Source organism: Amblyraja radiata, chromosome 5, assembly GCF_010909765.2.
Source record: "Amblyraja radiata isolate CabotCenter1 chromosome 5, sAmbRad1.1.pri, whole genome shotgun sequence".
Lineage (NCBI taxonomy): Eukaryota > Metazoa > Chordata > Chondrichthyes > Rajiformes > Rajidae > Amblyraja > Amblyraja radiata.
Window position 1 is genome coordinate 92,878,995 of NC_045960.1, and position 22,382 is coordinate 92,901,376.

The 22,382-nt window shown below is 42.5% G+C and overlaps 1 protein-coding gene across 3 annotated transcripts in view; it reads right to left on the reverse strand.

Moving 5' to 3' along the window:
* The window catches only part of tbce (tubulin folding cofactor E), a 48,550-nt gene that overhangs the window by 10,836 nt on the left and 15,332 nt on the right, over positions 1-22,382 (reverse strand). For all 3 annotated transcript variants that reach the window (XM_033021761.1, XM_033021762.1, XM_033021760.1), the window contains exons 3-12: positions 21,877-21,961; positions 20,075-20,263; positions 17,319-17,407; positions 10,772-10,871; positions 10,218-10,320; positions 10,067-10,143; positions 7,979-8,074; positions 6,517-6,581; positions 4,567-4,631; positions 1,076-1,228 (exon numbers count right to left, since the gene is read on the reverse strand). In XM_033021761.1, the coding sequence (XP_032877652.1) occupies positions 1,076-1,228; positions 4,567-4,631; positions 6,517-6,581; positions 7,979-8,074; positions 10,067-10,143; positions 10,218-10,320; positions 10,772-10,871; positions 17,319-17,407; positions 20,075-20,263; positions 21,877-21,961 (1,022 nt within the window). The remainder of the gene's footprint in view (positions 1-1,075; positions 1,229-4,566; positions 4,632-6,516; positions 6,582-7,978; positions 8,075-10,066; positions 10,144-10,217; positions 10,321-10,771; positions 10,872-17,318; positions 17,408-20,074; positions 20,264-21,876; positions 21,962-22,382) is intronic.

Consider the following 22,382-nt stretch of genomic DNA (forward strand, 5'->3'; position numbering starts at 1 on the left):
CAATATCTGCAGAAAGAGAAACACTTGATGTTTTAATTCAGGACTTTTCAAACAAACAAAGCTGATTAAGATCCCTGATGTGCAATGTTATCATTCTGTTTGCGTGTCATTTCAACTCCCTTCCCATTCCCATACTGACCTGCCTCTCTCTCCTGGGCCTTTCCACTACCAGTGAGGCCAAACAAAAACTTGTTGCTGTCTGACCTGCTGAGTGTATCCAGCTTTTTCCACCTTTCATTCAAATTTACAGCATCTGCCTTTGCTTCTAAATGTTTTAATTGTAAATTGAGTTGAACTTCCTTAGGTATCAGAGCCCAAGCTAGGTATCTCAAAGATCAAGAGTGCACCAAGATATTATCTCATGAAAGGAAGTGTGAGAACTATGAGGACAGGATAGAATTAATTTGCATTTGGCTTCACTGTGGTAGTGTAAAAGGCCAAGGAGAGAGAGGTCAGTGTGGGAATGGGCAGGGAGTTGACATGACACACAAATGAAACAGCATCTCATATTCCACCTGGGTAGCCTACAGTCCAACAGCATAGATATCATGGAAGAATTTTTATATATTACAAACTTGACAGAGAATTGTGAACAGAACCTTCATTTCCCACACAGTCCCTCATCAATTTTAATAAATCTCTTCACAATGCTCATAAGTTCTGTACCCTTTGCTAAGGCGTGGTGCCTATAACCTTTCAGCCAGCCTTTGCATAACTTATTGCTTTAGAACTATATCCCTAACAAACACTTTTTTTTAGAAAACAAACGCAGCCTTATCAAGTTGCCTGGCTACTTTTTAAATTTCAGAAAGCTTTATAGAATAGATGTGGTGTACATTGAAATCAATTTGGAATTCAGGAGAAACTCACAGGGATGAGCTGATGGAATAGACTACAACAGTCGATGTGAACAGCTCAAGTACATTTAAGGAGAAACTGCAAATGGAGAGATTTATTAATATTAAATGAAATGGGGATGGAAAATTGCTTGCATGCTTTATAAACACCAGCTTGTTGGGCTGATGTCTGTTTTCTGTGGCATACATTTCATGAGATTCTACGTAAAAGCACTTACTTCTGTCCTGTTTAATACTTTCAGGCCTCCTAGCTTTGCGATGATAAGCTGCCGCACAGTCTTTGCATTCTTCTCACATTCCACCATTGCATAGTCACTAAATTTCAGTTGTTCCAAGTTCTGTAACTTGTTTAATTCGTTCACCGTTGAAAACTTCAAAACACAAAAGGAGAACATTTTCGATGATATTGTCATTACCTTTTCTATTAACAAGAAGCTATGCAATAAAGGGAATGGCAGTATTGTGGTTATGTAACTGACTGATCATCCTGATACACAGTGCAAAAACCCCTGTGGCAGCTAAAAATGTTAAATATGGTCAATCTATATCAGGAGTAAAAAGCTAGCATCAGTAATGGTACAGCTTTTTGGAAAATATCAGATGTGAATTAAATCTCTTAAATGCTGCACTTCCATTGGGTGTTATGCTGATGTTTCTTAAACCTTTCGCTCTTCATTAAAGTCAACCCCTTGCATTAATAGGTCTTGTCCTTTGACTCAGTGTCACATTGTTTATATGTGCTCTGGAGACATTTTATTGCATTATAAATGGAAGATGCTGTTGAACTGCCACAAGCAATAAAACATATTCTCCCATTGAGAGAACACTAAGATGTTGTGAATAAACGGATGGAAGGATAAACATTTAGCGATGAGAGTGCAATTCTGGGAATCACTAATGCTCTTATTGCCTTGTTAACAATAACCGGAGCTAAAAGCATACAGCTTGTGCCTATCCTCAGACAGCTAAAAGCTTTAGTTTACTGGGCTGGAAAAGAGTGATCCATCAGGAATGCAGCCGCAGTCTACTGCGGAACATTATGGATAGGCAGGGATTAGTCGGGTCCTAATGAACTGCAGGCTGGTGCAATCTAAGGAGGCAAGTCCAGACTGAGCCAAGCAGCAGAGGGAAGGGAAAGGCCAAACTGCATTAGCACTACAGCTTTAGGATCTTAAGTAAAGCACTGCTCCCCATCCCCCAAACTAAAGCGAACCTGGACAACTCCCAATTACCAAATGTGTAGAGCAGAAAGTGTATAAGTAGCAATGACAGCTACTTGGGGAATTATCTAATATTAAATAGATGAGTAACATTTCAGATCCCCAATCCATGGGTGTGCTGGCAGATTGAAGAGGAAGTGGTTCGACTATAATTTTCACGGAGGAGCACAAGGGCTGCAAGTCTCTGTACTCCAGCGACTAGACCAGAACAGGCAGACCACAAACAGCTTAGTGCCAGAGGTGTGTCAGCCTGTGGGCAGCAGGTAGTTGATAAAGAAACCGAAGCCCAGGAACCAGGCACCCAGTCACGGTGTTGGTGGCAGGCTCCATAAGCTTATTTCCACTGCAAACAATGCTAGCATTTATTTCAAGGGGCTTGTATACAAAAACAGGGATGTAATGCTGAGGCTCCATAAGGCGCTAGTAACGCCGGATTTGGAATATTGAGAGTAATTTTGGGCACTACATCTGAGGAAGGACATGCTGGCTCTGTAGAGGGCCCAGAGGAGGTTTACAAGAATGATCCCAGGAAAGAGTAGGTTAACCTGTGATGAGTGTTTGTCGGCACTGGGCCTGTACTCGCTGGAGTTTAGAAGAATGAGGGGGGACCTCATTGAGACATACAGAATAGTGAAAGGCTAGGATAGAGTGGATGTGGAGAGGATGTTTCCACTAGTGGGAGAGTCTAAGACCAGAAGTCATAGCCTCAGAATTAAAGGACATTCTTTTAGGAAAGAGATGAGGAGAAATTTCATTAGTCAGAGGGTGGTGAATCTGTGGAATTAATTGCCACAGAAGGCAAATAAATTGACATTTTAAAGACAGATAGATAGATTCTTGATTAGTACAGGTGTCATGGGTTATGGGGAGAAGGCAGGAGAATGGGGTTAGGATGGAGAGATAGATCAGCCATGATTGAATGGCGGAGTAGACTTGATGGGCCGAATGGCCTAATTCTACTCCAATCACTTATGATTCCATTTACTGGCTAGTGCCAAAATGCACGCATTGATAAAGTACACCTTCTCTTGGTTACTGTCTTTTCCGTTAGTGACTTCCAGATGTTCACCACTTGAGGAGTGGCTAAAACATTTCTCATCTCATCTTTTTACCTTAAATCTATATACTCGTATTATTGGCCTCCCTGCTAAGGTAGATAAGTCTTTTCCGCTTACCCCGTCCAAAGGAAACCAGGTCTTCCTAGTTAACCTCTATTTTAGTTTAGTTTAATTTAGTTTAGAGATACAGCGCGGAAACAGGCCCTTTGGCCCACCGGGTCCGCGCTGACCAGCGATTCCCGCACATTACACTACACCCTCTCCTACACCCATTAGAGACAATTTGTACATTTACCAAACCAATAAACTTGTATGGATTTGGTGTGGGAGGAAACCGAAGATCTCGGAGAAAACCCACACAGGTCACGGGGAGAACGTACAAACTCCGTACAGACAGCACCCGTAGTCGGGATCGAACCCGGGTCTCCGGCGTTGCATTTGCTGTCAGGCAGCAACTCTGCCACCGTGCCACTGCGACCGCCCTTTATTCATAATCAAAGTTTCCCCGCATTTGCAAAATCCTCATGTTGCCCCCTCACTCTTTCTGTTGCCTCAAGGTTGATGTGTGACTGGAACAGTGCAGAGTACCCCTAATGAGGCCCACTTTGGTGTTTTTATTGTCATAGAAACGATCTTCATCCTTGGTAAGGTATGTCAGAGCCAATAAAGCCCGATGATCCAAATACGATTATTTGGCACCAAGCTCAGTTGGAATGTGGAATGTGGATCCACGCTAAAAGCGTGGAATGTCGTCAGAGCCAAGGTGGGCCCTGTGTGTTATTGGAGCTGGGTTTTGTCCAGAAGGTCAGTAACATGGGTAGTTTTGCAGCTAGATCCAAGGTCCAGAGTGTTTGTCACATTTTAAAAAGAGTATATCAAATGCTATGCTCTCATTGAATGATCTTGAGGAGATAAAGTCAATCTTTAATTGAACGTTCCATTTCCATAACACAACCACACTGGCTATTCTGGATTATAAATCATCTTTTTAGACGGACAGAAGGTAATATCCATCAGAGCTTTTACCCATAAATTAATGACAGTTGTTAATGCTGACTGGTCTGTAATTAGTACCCTTATCCCTCTGCAAAGAACTGCTAGTTTGCTGATCCTCTGGAGCCACACTGTATTCGAGGAACATTACTAAAATAGTTGCTTTCCAGTCTGCAGAACCAAGTCCAGATTGAACCAAGCAGCAGAGAGAAGAGAGAATCCACTACAGTGGATTAAGAATATAACAGTAGAATCTCTTACAAAAATGTATATGTTACACATCAAGCGATTTATGTTATTTCTAAACGACTTTCAACAATTTGCAAGTAGACAATATTAACATTCCGAAGTAAATTGAGTAAAGCAAAAACAAATGGACAGATATTCATCCAGTCCTTGTGTTACTTTACTGAGTGAAGTTTACAGATATACATTTACCTCTGATATTCGGTTCTTGTCGATAGCCAGGAATGCTAATTTGGGAAACATTGCAGTTTTACCATCTGACAGAGAACAGAAAGAGCTGAGTGAAAACACAAAATAACGCATTCCAAACATTAATTAAATAATCCTGAAAGCCAACTACAGGACACCTAACAGTTCAAATGATCTGATCTGTAATGTCAATAAGCAGCTTGGATCTCGTGCCAGCTTGCTCCCCATTTGCACTGGAGGAACTAAATATTCCCTTGGGCTGTGGACAAGAGTTCTCACAACATAAACTCCAGCCACCATTGCATTAGGTGCCAGATTTCAAACCACTCGGTTGCAGCAGATTGTGGGGGAAACAGGGGAGGCTAGGCACAAGGTGGAAGATGAACTCCAATTTGATACAGAGATGCCGGTGAGATAGGAGAGCTCAATGATCAAATGAGAGCAAAGTGGAGAAATGGTGTGGGAAAGGGTAAAACTGAGACAGTTATACTGACTGGGAGAAAGGCCGAGGAATCATATGTTGCTCTTAGAATCAAATTTTTATTCCTTCTCATGCCAGTCCTGACAAATGGAGACTGGAGCTCCAGTAAAACTCTTGGATTGATATCCTATGGGATTCTCATGACCCATGGAGTATTCACTCCCCTTCACTGTCTGTGCTGTGGGAGCCAAGCACTCCCCTCTGCCCTTTAAGTCAATCAACATATTGGCAAGTATGAAGCTACAGCTACAGAAATCACAGCCCAGCATTCAGGAAGAGAATCTCCTGCCTACTTTGCATTATTTTGCATGATGCAAATGCAGATAAAGCATGACCAGCCTGAAGCAGCTGTTTAAACGTACTGCAATTGTTTCACCATTTCATCTGAAGAAATTGTAAAATCACATGAACAACATCCATATGACCCAAGTTTTAAAACTATTTAATTATCCGTTCACAGTTTAGACTTAGAGGATGGCAAAGAGAGTCCATTTTTACAACCAACACAATTCTTTGCAGAGGACAACAAACCTGAAATGTGGGCACAAACTTCGGAAGATTTTTGATAATTAATTTCAGAAATTAATAATAGCGTATCATTTTCACAGAACCTCAACATCTTGTACCGTGTGATTTCGGAGTTCATTAGAGATTTGTGATCTGTGCCCCCCCCCCCCCCAATTCCTAGTCGTACCAAATAATACTTTCTATTTATGCCATTAGTTCCCTCAATATTTTGATAGTTTGATCAGATTACCCTAACAATTAAAAGTCTAGAGCTTGTATATTTTCTTCTGAGATCCTCAGAGCCCAGGTGGCATTCTACACCATATCATTTTCCAGTGTTAATATATTCATCCTTGGGGCTAGTCCTCAGAACACTTCACCATATAGAATAAACAGGCTTCATGCATCATTACGGGTGGCACAGTGGCATAACTGGTAGAGCTTCACAGCACCAGAGACCAGGGTTCGATCCTTTCCTTGGATGCTGGCTGTGTGGAGGGTGCAAGTTCTCCCTGTGACCGCATGGATTTCCTCCTAGTGCTCTGATTTCCTCCTACATTTAAAGGTGTAGGTTTGTAAGTTAATTGGCCCTCTGTAAAATTGCCCCTTGTGTGTAGGGAGTGGATGCGAAAGTGGGATAACATAGAACTAGTGTGAACAGGTGATCGATGCTCGGCGTGGACTTGGTGGGCCAAATAGCCTATTTCCACACTGTCACTCTAAATGAATCAGTTAGCATCAGAGACTATTTTCTGCACCTTTCACAGCATGTTAATGATTCATTCAGATGTGTCATGGTTTCTAATACTTGGAGTCATACAGTGTGATAAAAGGCCCTTGGAATGGCAGCCATTCAAGATAGATTTCAGAGTTTGCTGCCACATGTTGTGGTGAGTGATAGAGCAAGAGGATTAAGAAAACAAATCCTCTAATATATTGATTATTTACGTTAAAATTTCACATACCTGGTTGAATATCTTCAAAATACAATGAAGTTAACCCAGTATTTGACAATATGAGTTGTTCCAACCTGCAATGACACAAGATGAATTTGGTACATGGAACTAAATTATACAATAGAAGATAGAGACCTTAGTAACATGTGCAGGCAACAACCTCTCCCTCAATGTCATCAAAACAAAGGAGCTAGATATTGACTTCAGGAAAAGGATGGTGTACACTCTGCAGTCAGCATATATGGTGTTGAAGTAGAGATGGTGGAGGCCTTCAACCTCCCAGACATTGATACTATAGCACATCAAAGCCTCTACAAGACTGGAGAAATTCAGCACGACCCATTTGACTCTTACCGATTTCTATAGATGCAGCATAGAAAGCATCCTATTGGGATGCATCACAGCTTGGTTTGGCAAATGCTCTTCCCCAAGACTGCATGAAATGGCCAAAAGTTGTGAAGGTAGCCCAGCTCATCCCACAAACCAGCTCTCTTCCCTCCCCACAACCCAACCCCCACCACCAATCGACTGCATATACACCATGCTGCCACAGACAAGTATACCAACATAATCAAGGACCACTTACATCCCGGTCATTCCTTCTTCCCCCAGTCAGGCAGAAGATACAACAGTTTGAAAGCATGTGCCAACAGGAACAGTTTCTTATTCAATGTTGTCAAACTACTGAGCAGACGTGTCAGAAACTAAGTCCCAATGTCCCAACCTACTTCATTACAGCCCTCACACTTTATTATTATCTGCACTTTCGCTGTAGCTATTGGGCATTTTGTACTCTGCTCATTTTATTCTTTGCACTATCTGCTGCACTTGTGTCTAGTTTGATTGTCCTCACCAAAGATCATAGAGTATCTTTGGTCCTCACGTATGGCATGATTTGACTGGAGCATGCAAAACAAAAATTACCCTTTGTTTCTCAGTATTTGTGACAATAAAAAAGCAATAACAAAACTATGATGGATAAAATCAGATTTACATAAACAGGATTGTGATGCAGATCCCATATTGCACACATCACAGGAATTTGCATTGTTATTAGAACAAAAGGGATCTAAGTGCAGGGAAATAGACAAAGGAAGACACAGAGAAAAAAAAAACTTGCATTTCTCTGGTGCTTTTCAAAATCCAGGATATCTCAAAGTATTTTTCTAGCAGCAACGGTGGTAATGCAAGAATTATTGCAGCTAATTTTGGATACAGCAAAATCCATCTCTTTGAAAGTACCAGTGATAAATGCAATGAAAAACCAAAGGATAAGGATAAAGGGAGTCATTTACCAAAAAAAAAATGTAATGCTTTAAAGTGATATTACTAAAGAAAGTTAATTGAGGGAAGCGGAATTACACTTATGTGATGAGGGAAGCAACAGTGTCAATAAAGGTTACACTGAAAGTAAAGAGGAAATTGGGTTACAGTTGAATCTGGAGCTGCAGCACAAAGAGCAGCCTCTAACCTTGGCAAATACGCAATGTGTACCAGTTGATCTGCACCTGCCAGCAGATTGGAGCTGAGGTCCAGTAATGTCAAGTTCTGCAGAACCCCGACAGGCCTGGAAATAAGGCACAGAATGATCAAAATGATGCAGAAGGTACGGCTCATTAACATGCACGCACATACTCAAGCACACTTCAATAAAACAAGTCAAGTTTAGGTAAAGAACAGCAAGGAGCTTTAAAAAAAAATTAAACATCTTAAAGTAATTTTACGCATACTGACTGATTGGTAAACATAATATGGGGGAGGAATGGAACCCTCTCTCCCCATCCCTCCCCCACCTAAGTCATACCATCTTCTCGTTTTCACCCAACAAACATCTAACAATGGCATGTTTCCTTTATCATCGTTACTTTTTTGCATATCGTTCTTTCATTGTTCTATATTTCTCTACATCATCGTCTATATCTCTCGTTTCCCTATCCCGTGACTTTCAGTCTGAAGAAGGGTCTTGACACGAAACGTCACCCATTCCTTCTCTCCAGAGATGCTGCCTGTCCCGCTGAGTTACTCCAGCTTTTTGCTTCTATCTTCAATCTGATCATGGCTGTTCTGTAATTTCATTGGCCTGTCTCTGTTCCCAAAATTTCAATATTTTGTGAACATTTTTCTATCTTGAGTTTTGACATTTTACCATTCACCTCCAACCTCAGATTTCTGGGGGTTAAGCCCCAGATTTCACTTCAATCTGTGAACAAATGCTTCCTTACATCACCCCTGCTCACACTAACTGCGATTTTATCATGTCCCATAGTCCAAAGGAAATTGTTTCTCTCAACATACTCGCTAATCATCTTAAGTAACGCTACTAGATCTTCCCTTGAGCTTTCAAATGCAAACTGACCTCATAATTCATTGGGGCATCTTGGTCGGCATGGGCAAGTTTCTGTGTTGCACGGCACCATAATTCAACACATTTTGACTGTTCAGTCAAAGGTCAAATCCGACAGAATAAGATCAACGAGTGGGTGGTTAGGAGGATGGGGGGGAAAAAGGCCAGAAAACCCAGAAATCAATTTTGCATTAAACTGGGACCACAGGCTTCAAAAGATTAAATAATCAAAACAGTAAATGTTTGTAGATTGTGCACTGAAATGTTGGAGAGTGTTACCAGTTTCAAATTTCTGGGTGTTAACATCTCAGATGAGATATCCTGGGCCCAGCCCATGGATGTAATCATGAAGATGGCGCACCAGCGCCTCTACTTCTGGAGAGCATGAGAAAGATTTGGCATGTCAAAGAATAATCTAACAAACATCTATGGATGCACTGTAGAAAGTATCCTGACTGGTTGCATCATGGCCTGGTAAGGCAGTTCCAATGCACAGGAACGCAAGAGGCTGCAGAGTGGTGGACTCACCCTGGTCCATCACAGACACAGCCCTCCCCACCGTTGAACGTATTTACACACGGTGCTGCCTCAAGAAGGCAGGGTCTAAGAACAAGGACCCCCACCATTCAGGTCATGCCCCCTTGCTGCAATCGTCAGGCAGGAAGTACAAAAACTTGAAGTCCCACACCACTGTGTTCAGGAACAGCCATCAGGTTCTCGAATCACCTTAATCCTACTTCGGCACAGAACACTACTGACCACCTTTTGCACTAACATGGACTTGTTTTCTAATTGTGATTTACATTAATGTCTTTCTTTTACTATCTTGCAGAAAGTGTGTGTATTTTATGTTTTCACGTGATGTCCAAGTCTGTGCCTGTAATGCTGCTGCAAGATTGTCATTGTGCCTATCCCAATATACATGTGCATATAACAATAAAATCAATTTGAACATCATTTATGATAAACCCACAGGGAAGAATCGATCTAAAATCTAGAGTTAATGGAGAGAAATATGACTTGAAGCCCTGTCTAAAATATTTGATCAGAAAATCATAGATTCATTCAGTCCAGTTATCTTCTGTTCCACTGTGCTCCAGATGTCGGCCAATGTAAGAGATGAGTTAGTCAGGGAACAAACTGCCTGTTTATGATCCGGACCCATCACTGCTGTGAATCTCTGGGAATTATAAGATGCAGAAGAATTAGCATTACCTTTCCAATACCGAAATGGCGTTAGATGCTAGGTGGGCTCTTTCAAGCACAGGCCACATTGGGGCACATTCCAGAACCTGCGATGAGATCAGAGTTAGCCTTGTGCCACATCCCTTCAATTAGTTCATGAAAGAAACAGCAACTGTGTTACCTGGGCCCACGTCAGTCCGTTGTATTGAATGGCCAAGGCCTTCAGGTTGGCAAAAGCATCAGACAGTGAGACTGGATTAGAAAGGAGCAACAACTTGTTTTGACTGGTGTGAAATAAAAAAAACACATATAAGGTTATTGAACAGAAAAGCTACACGGGTCTGCACTGGAGGGTGGCTGGGGAATCCTTATCGATCATTTAAGGAACAAAGAAAATGCAGCACATGCTGATCCAGTTGCACAGATCAATTACATAATCCAAAGTAATTTACCTATTCACCCAAACACAGATATTTACATTGCAAACATATTCACGTTTCATATTTTACTTGAAAGACACATTCACAATCCAAGCAATAACGGAAGGATAACTCCCGTTTTGTAACGTTAATGGCACTTCCTACTCATCAGGAAGAGATGACTGTAAATGCAAGATCAAGTTATTTCATGACCCACTTCCACATTCTATGATTGCAATCATATGTCAAAAGCAAGGCATTCTTAATCTCCGAAAACCCATTTAACATTCTTCAATAACCTACATTGATACTATACCTGAGGTCAAGATGTTCCAGGTTCCTTAAGTGTCGAGTAATTTGTGCTACTTTTTCCCAAGATGCAAACAGGTTCTTGGACAAATCCAGCTCTACAATATCTGAAAGAACATAGTGAAGGAATAGATTTGACAAACCTGCCGTATTTGTGATCAAGAGTGTAATACCCCATCTTACAATATCTTGTTTGGGGCCACAAATTCACCCAGGGAACATCACTATTCAAGAGCGAGCTGTAACTTAATTTTGTATGAAAAATAAAAATTATCAAAGACCCCCTCTGAGTGCCAGTAAAGAAAAATAAATACATTGAATTAACATCTTTCAACACCTCAGATTACCCCAGATACGCTCCACCGCAGACAGAGAAGACATTTTGAAGTGTGGTGTTGTGGCAAAGCAGAAACATGGCAGACCAACCACTTTACGCAAGGTCTCAAAACAGCAACGGCTTTGTGGACATGACAAAATGGGGAAGTGGGAATAACTAACTGCCAGACATTAGAAACCTGCCCAGTAGAGCAATATTATGATGACTTACAGATTGGTTGGGGTCATGTTTAGTATTTTGTTGCATATCCTTTGCATGCAATGAATGCTTGAAGTCTGCGATTCATGGACATCACCAGTTGCTGGGTGTCTTCTCTTGTGATGCTCTGCCAGGCCTGTATTACAGCCATCTATAGCTTATGCTTGTTTTGGGGGCTAGTCCCCTTCAGTTTTCTCTTCAGCATATAAAAGGCATGCTCAATTGGGTTCAGATCGGGTGATTGACTTGGCCACTCAAGAATTGACAATTATTTAGCTTTGATACTTTAGCAGTTTGTTTGGGATCATTGTCTTGCCAGCCAATGAGTTTTGAGGCATTTGTTTGAACTTGAGCAGATAGGATGTGTCTATACACTTCAGAACTCATTATGCTACTACCATCAGCAGTAGTATCATCATTGACGATAAGAAAGCCAGTACCTTCAGCAGCCATACATGTCCAGGCCATAATACCCCCACCACCTTGTTTCACAGATAGAAACATAGAAAATAGGTGCAGGAGTAGGCCATTCGGCCATTCAATATGATCATGGCTGATCATCCAACTCAGTATCCTGTACCTGCCTTCTCTCCATACCCCCTGATCCCTTTAGCCACAAGGGCCACATCTAACTCCCTCTTAAATATAGCCAATGAACTGGCCTCAACTACCTTCTGTGGCAGAGAGTTCCAGAGATTCACCACTCTGTGTGAAAAATGTTTTTCTCATCTCGGTCCTAAAGGATTTCCCCTTTATTCTTAAACTGTTACCCCTTGTCCTGGACTTCCCCACCATCGGGAACAATCTTCCTGCATCTAGCCTGTCCAACCCCTTAAGAATTTTGTAAGTTGCTATAAGATCCCCCCTCAATTTTCTAAATTCTAGCGAGTACAAGCCGAATCTATCCAGTCTTTCTTCATATGAAAGTCCTGACATCCCAGGAATCAGTCTGGTGAACCTTCTCTGTACTCCCTCTATGGCAAGAATGTCTTTCATCAGATTTGGAGACCAAAACTGTACACAATACTCCAGGTGTGGTCTCACCAATACCCTGTACAACTGCAGTAGAACCTCCCTGCTCCTATACTCAAATCCTTTTGCTATGAATGCTAACATACCATTCACTTTCTTCACTGCCTGCTGCACCTGCATGCCTACTTTCAATCTGAAGAAGGGTTTTGGCCCGAAACGTTGCCCATTTCCTTCGCTCCATAGATCCTGCTGCACCCGCTGAGTTTCTCCAGCTTTTTTATGTACCTGCCTACTTTCAATGACTAGTGTATCATGACACCCAGGTCTCGTTGCATCTCCCCTTTTCCTAATCGGCCACCATTTAGATAATAGTCTACTTTCCTGTTTTTGCCACCAAAGTGGATAACCTCACATTTATCCACATTATACTGCATCTGCCATGCATTTGCCCACTCACCCAGCCTATCCAAGTCACCTTGCAGCCTCCTAGCATCCTCCTCACAGCTAACACTGCCCCCCAGTTTTGTGTCATCCGCAAACTTGGAGATGTTGCATTCAATTCCCTCGTTCAAATAAATATATATTGTAAATAGCTGGGGTCCCAGCACTGAGCCTTGCGGTACCCCACTAGTCACTGCCTGCCATTCTGAAAAGGACCCGTTTACTCTTACTCTTTGCTTCCCGTTTGCTAGCCAGTTCTCTATCCACATCAATACTGAACCCCCAATACCGTGTGCTTTAAGTTTGTATACTAATCTCTTATGTGGGACCTTGTCGAAAGCCTTCTGAAAGTCCAGATATAACACATCCACTGGTTCTCCCTTATCCACTCTACTAGTTACATCCTCGATGAGGTGGTATGCTTTGGATCTTGGGCAGTTCCTTCTCTCCTCCATACTTTGCTCTGGCCATCACTCTGATATGTTAATCTTCGTCTCATCTGTCCACAAGACCTTTTTCCAGAACTGTGGTTGCTCTTTTAAGTATTTCTTGGCAAACTGTAACCTGGCCATCTTATTTTTGCAGCTAACCAGTGGCCTCTGTATTTCTGTTCATGAAGTCTTCTGCGGACAGCGGTCATTGACAAATCCACACCTGAAGTGTGTTTCAGATCTGTCGGACAGGTGTTTGGGATATTTCTTTATTATAGAAAGATTTCTTCTGTCATCAGCTGTGGAGGTCTTCCTTGGCCTGCCAGTCCATTTGCAATTAGTAAGCTCACCAGTGCTCTCTTTCTTCTTAATGATGCTCCAAATAGTTAATTTTGGTAAGCCTAAGGTTTGGCTGATGTCTCTAACGGTTTTCTTTACAGTCTCATAATGGCTTCTTTGACTTTCATTGGCACAACTTTGTGTTTATCATGTTGATAAACAGCAATAAAAGTTTCCAAAGGTGCTGAAAAGACTGGGGGAAAGACTAGATGCTGAGAGCTTTCTTATACCTGCATTAAGGAGGCAATCAAACACACCTGAGCAATACAAACGCCTGTGAAGCCATGTGTCCCAAACATTATGGTGCCCTGAAATGGGGGAACTATGTATAAACACAGCTGTAATTTCTACATGGTGAAACCAAAAAGTATAAAAATAATAAAATAAATTAATAAAATCTGACAATGTGCACTTTAACCACATGTGATTTTTCTTCTATTACAAATCTCAAATTGTGGAGTACAGAGGCAAATAAATAAATGATGGGTCATTGTCCCAAACATTATGGAGGGCACTGTATATACATGCAAGTGTTCAGGAGACTGGCAGGGTGGATTTGACAGCTGCAATAGGGTTCTAGGCATCACTTGCTGGGTGGTTACGTGGCATTTTCATGTGCCTTCGCCGCCTACCCCTCCCGAGTCACAGCGACTGGTGGCTGGATAAAGCTGAGCAGAGCTGGGAGCACTGAGCTAACTCACTCACTCGGTTAGCAAGGCCAGCTGATGAGATCTCTTCCCATGCCTGCTCCCTCTTCCGTGACAATGGTTCTGTCCATTTCTGACTTGCAAACAGTTCAGGTTAAGGGCCTGTCCCACTTACGTGTCCTTGGCACGCAAATTACGCAACCTCATGGTCGCGTTGAGCTGAGACGGTCGAGCGAAGGTCGGGCGCGATTACATGCGCACACACAGCCGTCTGGAGCACGTGACGTTATTTGAAGATGGACACAAAGCTGGAGTAACTCAGCGGGACCGGCAGCATCTCTGGAGAGAAGCAATGGGTGACGTTTTGTGTCGAAACTCTTCTTCAGTCTGAAAAGAAGGGTCTTGACCCAAAACGTCACCCATTCCTTCTCTCCAGAGATGCTGCCGGTCCCGCTGAGTTACTCCTGCATTTTGTGTCTATCTTCAATTTTCTTGGCCCTGCTCTGGGAGTAGAAGTGGGGGCAGATCCAATTCCACAACGGCCGTGAGCCCCAGGCCGAGCTCAGCGATCATTTGCCTGCTTCTGCTGGAGGTGAGACGTTGCGTTGCGCCAGGGTCTTGGGCCTGTCTCACTTTGGCCGTCAGTTCCGCGACAGGCCGTTGGCGAGCGAAGATTTTGTTCACTGCAAGAATTTCAGAGCCCCGCGCGATGTCAGGACCGTCCCCGCACAACTCCATACTCCTCCGCGCTTCTAAGTGGGACCAGCGCCGCCCAGCCATACGGTGCCCGTACGCCTCAAGCGACCATGAGGTCCCGTAATTTGCGAGCCAAGTGGGACAGGCCCTTTACAACGAGTTCTCAAGAGACAGCCAGGAGACCGCCAGTATCTACATTAGGTGTTCCAACTGCTCCATCTGCTGGTTAAACTAGCAAATGTGCTGAAGAAGGGTGCAGACCCAAAACATCACCTATTCATGTTCTCCAGGGATGATGCCTGATCTGCTGAGTTGCTCCAGCAATTTGTGTCTTTCCTTGGTAAACCGGTATTCAGTTCCTTGTTTCTACACTAAACACGTGCTTAAATTCATTCCCACCTCATCCAACATATCCCAGCTTGTCCCCGCTGATTTCACCATTGGGTTAAGAGTAAATCACTGGATCAATGACGGCAACCCCAGGTGAGCATGGGGTTTGATGCTCATTGTGAAGTGTTGAGAATTATCTGGAGAGCAGCTCCAACCATTACTTGCATTTAACTCCAAGGAATAGCTTTACAAATCATGACCTCAGCTAAGCGAATAGCCTTACTTCCCAGCTTCCAGAAAGCCAGTGAAGATGTAATGAAAGGTGAAGAAAGCCAAAGCAGAAACAACTTGGTGTCTCACTGAAGTGTACTGGTTAAATTAATTTGGAATGAAGTTTTTGTATCTTTCATGGAGATTTCCATGCTGTGCAAGCCCTCAAGGGTCTCCCTCCAAGTACAGGGAGCAGCATGCCAATTCACCGGGAAGCATAAAAATCCCCAGCTGTTCATCCTTAGACTTTACGGTTGAAACACTATTAAAAAATAGCACACACCTGCCTTTTTACCAAGTCTGAAGAAGGAGAAATTCTCCAAAATCTGGCACCACTTCTGTTCTACTGAACAAACAACTCATACAAGTGTTGACCATACTCTCTATGGCAGCACTATGCAGGAGGAAACAAACGGTTAATGCCTAATGAAAGGTGTTAAGTGGCCAAATCTACACTTTAGACACTTGCCAGGAGCACCTTTTAAAACTTTCCCACTTTTAAAAAACTTCACACACACACCACATGCTGTATATCACTTGTACATCAACACAGTTTGAGGCGTGTTTATACAAGCAGAATTTGAAAACCACAACTGCAATCCAGAACATAAAACTTGATCAAGTGGCTCAACTACTCCACAACAAGGCTTCTGACCTGAAAGATTTCTATCCGTGTTTCAGATACTGCCTGAACCATTGAATAACTCTAGCATTTTGTATTCTACACAAGATTCCAGCATCTACTGTTCCTTGTGTTACTATAACAAACCTAATAAGCAAGAAGTGCCTTCTTCCTCCCTCCCAGGGGCAGATCTACTATGAAACTAATGAAGCTTAAGCTTTAGGGCTCCTAATCCCAGAGGGGCCCCAGCAGCAACTTTAGTCCAGATATTCTTCCGATTAAAATCGGAATTCCGATTTTTTTGTTTTCCTAGAAATTAATCTGATTTTTCGCCTTGACTAAACACCTCGCGTCGACAAAACTTCACCTCACACTTAAACCTCAACTCACTAAACCTCGCCTCAACTAAACCTCCCACCTCACACATAATCCCCGCCTCGACTAATCGCCATCTCTCTTCCGTTCCTGCAGGGAGGGGCTGCAGCCACCACGGGCAGGGAGGCGGGGTTCGGGCTCAGCATCAGCGCGTGTGCGCCCCTCCTCTCCAACCAGCTCTCTCGGGCAATGCGCCCGCGCTCGGCCCCGCTCCCCTTGGTTGGTGCTGTTCCGCTCACGTGAGGCGCCACCAACGGCCGTGGGGGGGGGGGGCCCTATAAATAGCGGGAGCGGGAGAGAGGCAGCGATTAGTCAAGGCACAGATTAGGTGAGAGGTAGAGTTTAGTCGTGAGGTCGGAGGTTTAGTCGTGAGATGGAAGGTTTAGTTAAGTTGAGAAGATAACAGTGGTTACCCAGACCTCGTTGCTGGTTGTGAAGGGGCTCCATAACAGTTCAAGCTTCAGGGCCCCAAAAATGTAGGTCCGCCACTGTCTTCACTGCCTGCTGTAGGTCCGCCACTGCCCCCTCCCCTTAAACATGTTTCTTCCTGGAATTATGGTGATTCTTATTTGAATGGCTCAGGTTTGGATACAGCACAAGTAGAAATTGTTTGTCTATGTCCATACTATTGAATGTCTTCATAACTTACAGCTCTAGTAACAAACGCAAATATTAAGCACAACAAAAGTCACATGTTGACCACCACGGTATTTGGTCAGGGTTTGTGGATCAGCTAGTCTTTGCCCTTCATTCAATCTCTGTTACTTGCAATGCTTGAAGACACTACACGAGGTTCAAATAGGTTGGGACTTTGAAAGAAAAAACACTGCATTTTATTCTGATGGTTCCTAAGCATTTTTTAAATCGATGCAGCTTACTGAACATTGCAAGGATACTGGGACAGACATTGGAGATTTGGTCCTCTTCAATGGCATGGCTCACATGGCACTCTCTGACTGAAACAACCAACAACGCATCAAACCACCTGTAAATAAGGGAGGTGGAGAGAATGGTTAAAGCTCTTACTCATTCCCAACATGGGCACTTTTGTTCAAAAATACACTGGCTTTCAAAAACATGACACTTAAGCACACATGGATTAGTGAAATGTAGTTCATAAAGCACAAGCTAAAAAGATGTGTAAAAAAAAAATCCCACATTTTTCAATATCTTCATTTCATGCCTGGTTCAAGATAAGTCGCGTTGAGTATGCACGTAATTATCAAGTCTAACTTTGTCTTTGTACATATGTATGCTAACTATCTTAAATGGGGACCATGGGTGCAGTGCCTCATGCTTCCAAGTTTTTGACCTGCTTTCACAGCATGATGGCAAATGTTTCCTATAACACTTTATGTAATGTGAAAGGACATTCCTGATGTCATATACTCTCAGAAGATCATGTTATAGATTTAGAGATGTAATAGAATTGTGGTCTGTGTTTTGGGGAACTTTAATGCAAGACATTTACCATCATTCTCTTTCGCTATCTGATATGTAGGGAATTCAGGGGATTCCGCAGACAAGTACAGAGATCTCAGTGTTAACATCATAAAATTATTCACTTTGGACCTATACAAAGCAGTGCTAAAAGGCAGAGCAGAGCACTTTCTGCGTGACAACAGACTAGTTTAAAATAAACGTTGTGATCTGTGAACATGGGATTATGGAACCGCAAAAAACAATAGATTGAGAGGCTAATGGATGTTACATCACAGAGATTCCAAGGACTTGACAATAATAACTTAGTCGTTATACTGTAGCTAAACAAACCCTTGGTCAGACATAACCCCAAGTATTGTGAATAGCACATATTTTACGAATTACACATTGGGCTTGGAGGCAGTACCACAAAGATTTAGTAGAATGATATTTGGAGCTCTAGAAAAAACTAAATTCGCAAATACTAGGCTGTATTCTCTGCATTTTATGAGGTTCAGGACTGACTAAATTGAACGTTCTTAGTTAATAAGGGGAAAAAATATAATAGACTAGACTAAGTGGGACCCGATGGGTCCCAGCATCACACAGGGGGGCTGGTCACCAACGCAATATTCCACCTCTCCACCAATTCCAATATTGCCTGGCAAACAATTGGGCAGCAGCCACTTTATAGCCGCATCGAGGGGACTCACCGTGGAGTAGACGTGCGTTCAGTGTTATTCGCAGCTCAGAGAGCCGTGACCCTCTCGCTTCCCGAGTCTGCCAGAGACTGAGTGAGGGACTACACGTCCGGGTTTTATAGTCCCACCCTCCTGCCACCAGCGAGGGCAGCAGAGAGAATGGTGAATTTTTAACAAACATTAATATCTCTCTGATTTTTCATAGATGGGAAAAATCCTCCGGTCCCGGAAGGCGGAGGGTGGCTCTGAGCGAGGTGGCCAAAAATGACGGCCATAGGTGGTGGTGTTCTCTCGGAAATCGCAGCACAGTGGGCCAAAAGCGGTCAAGATCAGACTTTTAGTAATATATAGATAGATAGAAATGAACAACTTTTTTTGTTGCTGATTGGGAAATCCAAATCAGAACCAGGCCTTTCAGATGAGAATTTAGGAAACACTTCTAAGCAGAGAGCATAGTAAAGTTTTGGCTTTCACTTGCAAATGCTCATTTTAAAGCAGCAATTGATGCATTTGTTGTTAACAAGACATTAGCGAAAAAGGCCAAATGCTGCTAAAGGAATAAAGTCACAAATGAGCCATGATCTCATTAAATAAAAGAAGTGAATTAAGGTTAAATAGCTGTTAGCCATGAGTAATGGGTAAACACCAAGGACAAACTCCTGTTCCTAGTCCTGAGTTTTTATTTATTTATTGTCATACGCAAAGGACCAGTGATATTTTTTTACCTGCTGCAGCTTAAGGTACACGTTAAATGCAACAATAAATATACAATAAATTATCACCTATTCCTAGTAAACCAGGCCATGAAATTCCAAAAACAAAAGTACAGAGATCAACCAAAGTTACACTGTACACCTATCCATATATAAGGTCCTCTCAGTTTGAGGGCTCTTAGGGATGAGTTTTAAAGGAAATTTGATCGTAAAGATTTTCTTTTACACGGAGAGTGGTGATATCTGGAACTCGCTGACAGAGATGGCGATAAATTCAGATACATTCACTTTATTTTTGGATTGATTTGGACAGGTACTTAAATGGGCACGGCACAGAAGAACATGGAACCAATGCAGCCACATGGAATTAATGTCGATGGGCACCAAGGTCAGCATGAAGGGCCAGTTTCAGTGCTGTACATCTGTGTGACTCTAAATGTATTCTGCACATATGACAACAGCTATTAAAAAATTATGCCTTTATTTGTGCAGGTCCTGTGGGAGATTTAACATTGTTATTGCAAGTCTGGAACTCGCCAGTCCGCAACCCCTTCTCCCATTGACACAAATGTTTTCATAACACGATTTTCTGTAATGCAAGGTTTCTTAAGAATGTTACTATCTTGTTTTCGCAGAACTACCTGTAATATAAAAAGATAAAAAGACAAGTACATCTTAGAAATATGAACAGCATATGTCATAATGCAGTAAATCTTGTGCTATATTTGCTACAATATATCAGAGCAGAAGGTGTGGGAATAAGAAGACAGCCTTTTCAAAGAGCTTCCTCCTGCACCGCGACTATCCTCGCAATACCTTTGTTTAACTTCTGCATCTCGGCTTCCCAAATATTCGATGGGTTTCTGGCACCTGCGGAGAGGATTGCCTCGGCAATCCTGTATTCCCTGATTTTCCTCCTGCCCGTAGCGGTCCTTCAATGCCAGGAGGAAATCAACTCCGAAGTTTGTCTTTTGGGGACGAATGAACGATCCTCCTGTGGGATGACTAATGTAGAGATAAAGTTCAAAATTAGCTCTAGCTCCAGCCTCCTCCGATCCCTCCAGCCAGGAAACTGTGGTGGTTTGGGATACTCTTGGTCTGTGACAGCAAAATGGATGGTGAAATGATGACCGACTGGACTTGGCTAATCTTTGGGAAAGACCTTTGATTTTACATAAATACTAAGGGAAGGATCACAATATTTTATCTTTAGGTATGAAGTGCTTGAAGGGGGAAGCAGGGAAGGGGGCTGATGCAAACAGAAATAATCCAGACAATGCAAACTAAGGTCCACATTAGAGGCTTTGACAAAGGAATTGTTTCAAGTCAACGGGAAATAAAAGTGATTGTGATACCGTCGGGATTGTTATATACACCTAAGGGCTTCAATGTCCTTTAGGGAAGGCACTTAATTAGCACACATAAGAAAGTGCAATGTTGTTGACTGTTAGTTCTCAACAATATCAAATATTTGGGAAACTTGGAATAAGCTAAAACATCAGGGTCACCAACAATGCCACACAGCAGAATCCATGTTTTTCTTTAAATAATATAGTGCTAAAAATCGGTTCGATCCCGACTACGGGTGCTGTCTGTACGCAGTTTGTACATTCTTCCTGTGACCACGTGGATTTTATCTGAGATCTTTGGTGTCCTCCCACACTCCAAAGACGTACAGGTTTGTAGGTTAATTGACAGTTTATGTGTAAATAGTACCTAGTGTGTGTAGGGTAGTGTTAATATGCAGGGATCATTGGTCGGAGCGAGCTCGGTGGGCCTGTTTCCGCAGTGTATCTCTAAACTAGACTAAAACATACACAAATGTTACTGGAAAACACATTGCTCAGACTGAAGCACTTCATGTAGTGGCGCAGTTGGTAGAGCTGCTGACTCACGACCAGAGACCCCGGTTCGATCCTGACCTCGAGTGCTCTCTGTGTCGAGCTTGCATGTACTCTCTGTGACCACATAAGGTCATGTCATAAGTGATGGGAACAAAATTAGGCCATTTGGCCCATCAAGTCCACTCCGCCATTCAATCATGGCTGATCCATCTCTCCTTCCTAACCCCATTCTCCTGCCTTCTCCGCATAACCCCCGACACATGAATTTCCTCCAGGTGCTTCAGTTTCCTCCCACATGTTAAAGATGTGCGGGTTTGTAGATTAATTGTCCTCTGTAAATTGCCCCAGGTGCACAAGGAGTGGAGACGAAAGTGGGATAACATAGAGCAGGCTTGAACAGTTGGCGTGAGCTCAGTGGGCTGCAGGCCTGTTTCCATCTTTAAACTGAACTAAACATGTGTATAAAGTTAATCAGCACACATAACAATCTATCAACCAGTATCACAATTTGTATCAGTACCATTGAGATGCAAAAGGAAACTGAACGTTGTGAGTGTCTGCCTCGTCACCAGCGAGGAAATGTTGAAAGCAAAATATTTTGGGAATGTACAGTGATATAGGAATGGCACAGGTCTGGCTTTCATTCACCTTACCATGCTCTCAATGTTGGTTCATGGAAAGGAAGCAAAGTCAGCAGAAAATAGGAAGTGATATATGTTTTAAACACACGTCATTCCAGAGTACAAAAATTACACAAAGAAGAAATTCAATCACCTGCACTGGAAATAATGCACCCCTTCATGAGTTCCGTTGTGCTTTCCTCGCTCGGGATTGTCCCATTCCACACCCAGCCAAATTTCTGGAAAACAACATGTATTTCAATGGCCACATTGATTTCACCCGATATGCAGCTTCTGAGAAGCAGCCATTGGTGATTCTGCAGTCACATCGCATACCATCAAAAGCCATCTTATACATTTTCTAAAATACCATTATCACTATCTTTATGGCAGCAGAAAAGTTAAAGGCAAACATGAATATCACATTCTGAAAGCAAAAAACAGAGAGCAGCTGGAAGAATTCAGTTGGTCAGGCAGCATCTGAAATGTTTTGTTATAAATTTGTTTAACAGATTAAGTGATTTCAATTTTCAAGAATTAATTTATTTTAGTTTACAGAGCAACAATCTAGTCCCATATGAAAGCAAAGACTTCATGCCTACACTGCCTTTCATAACCTTTGGATGTTTCATAGCACATTACATCCAATTATGTAAAATT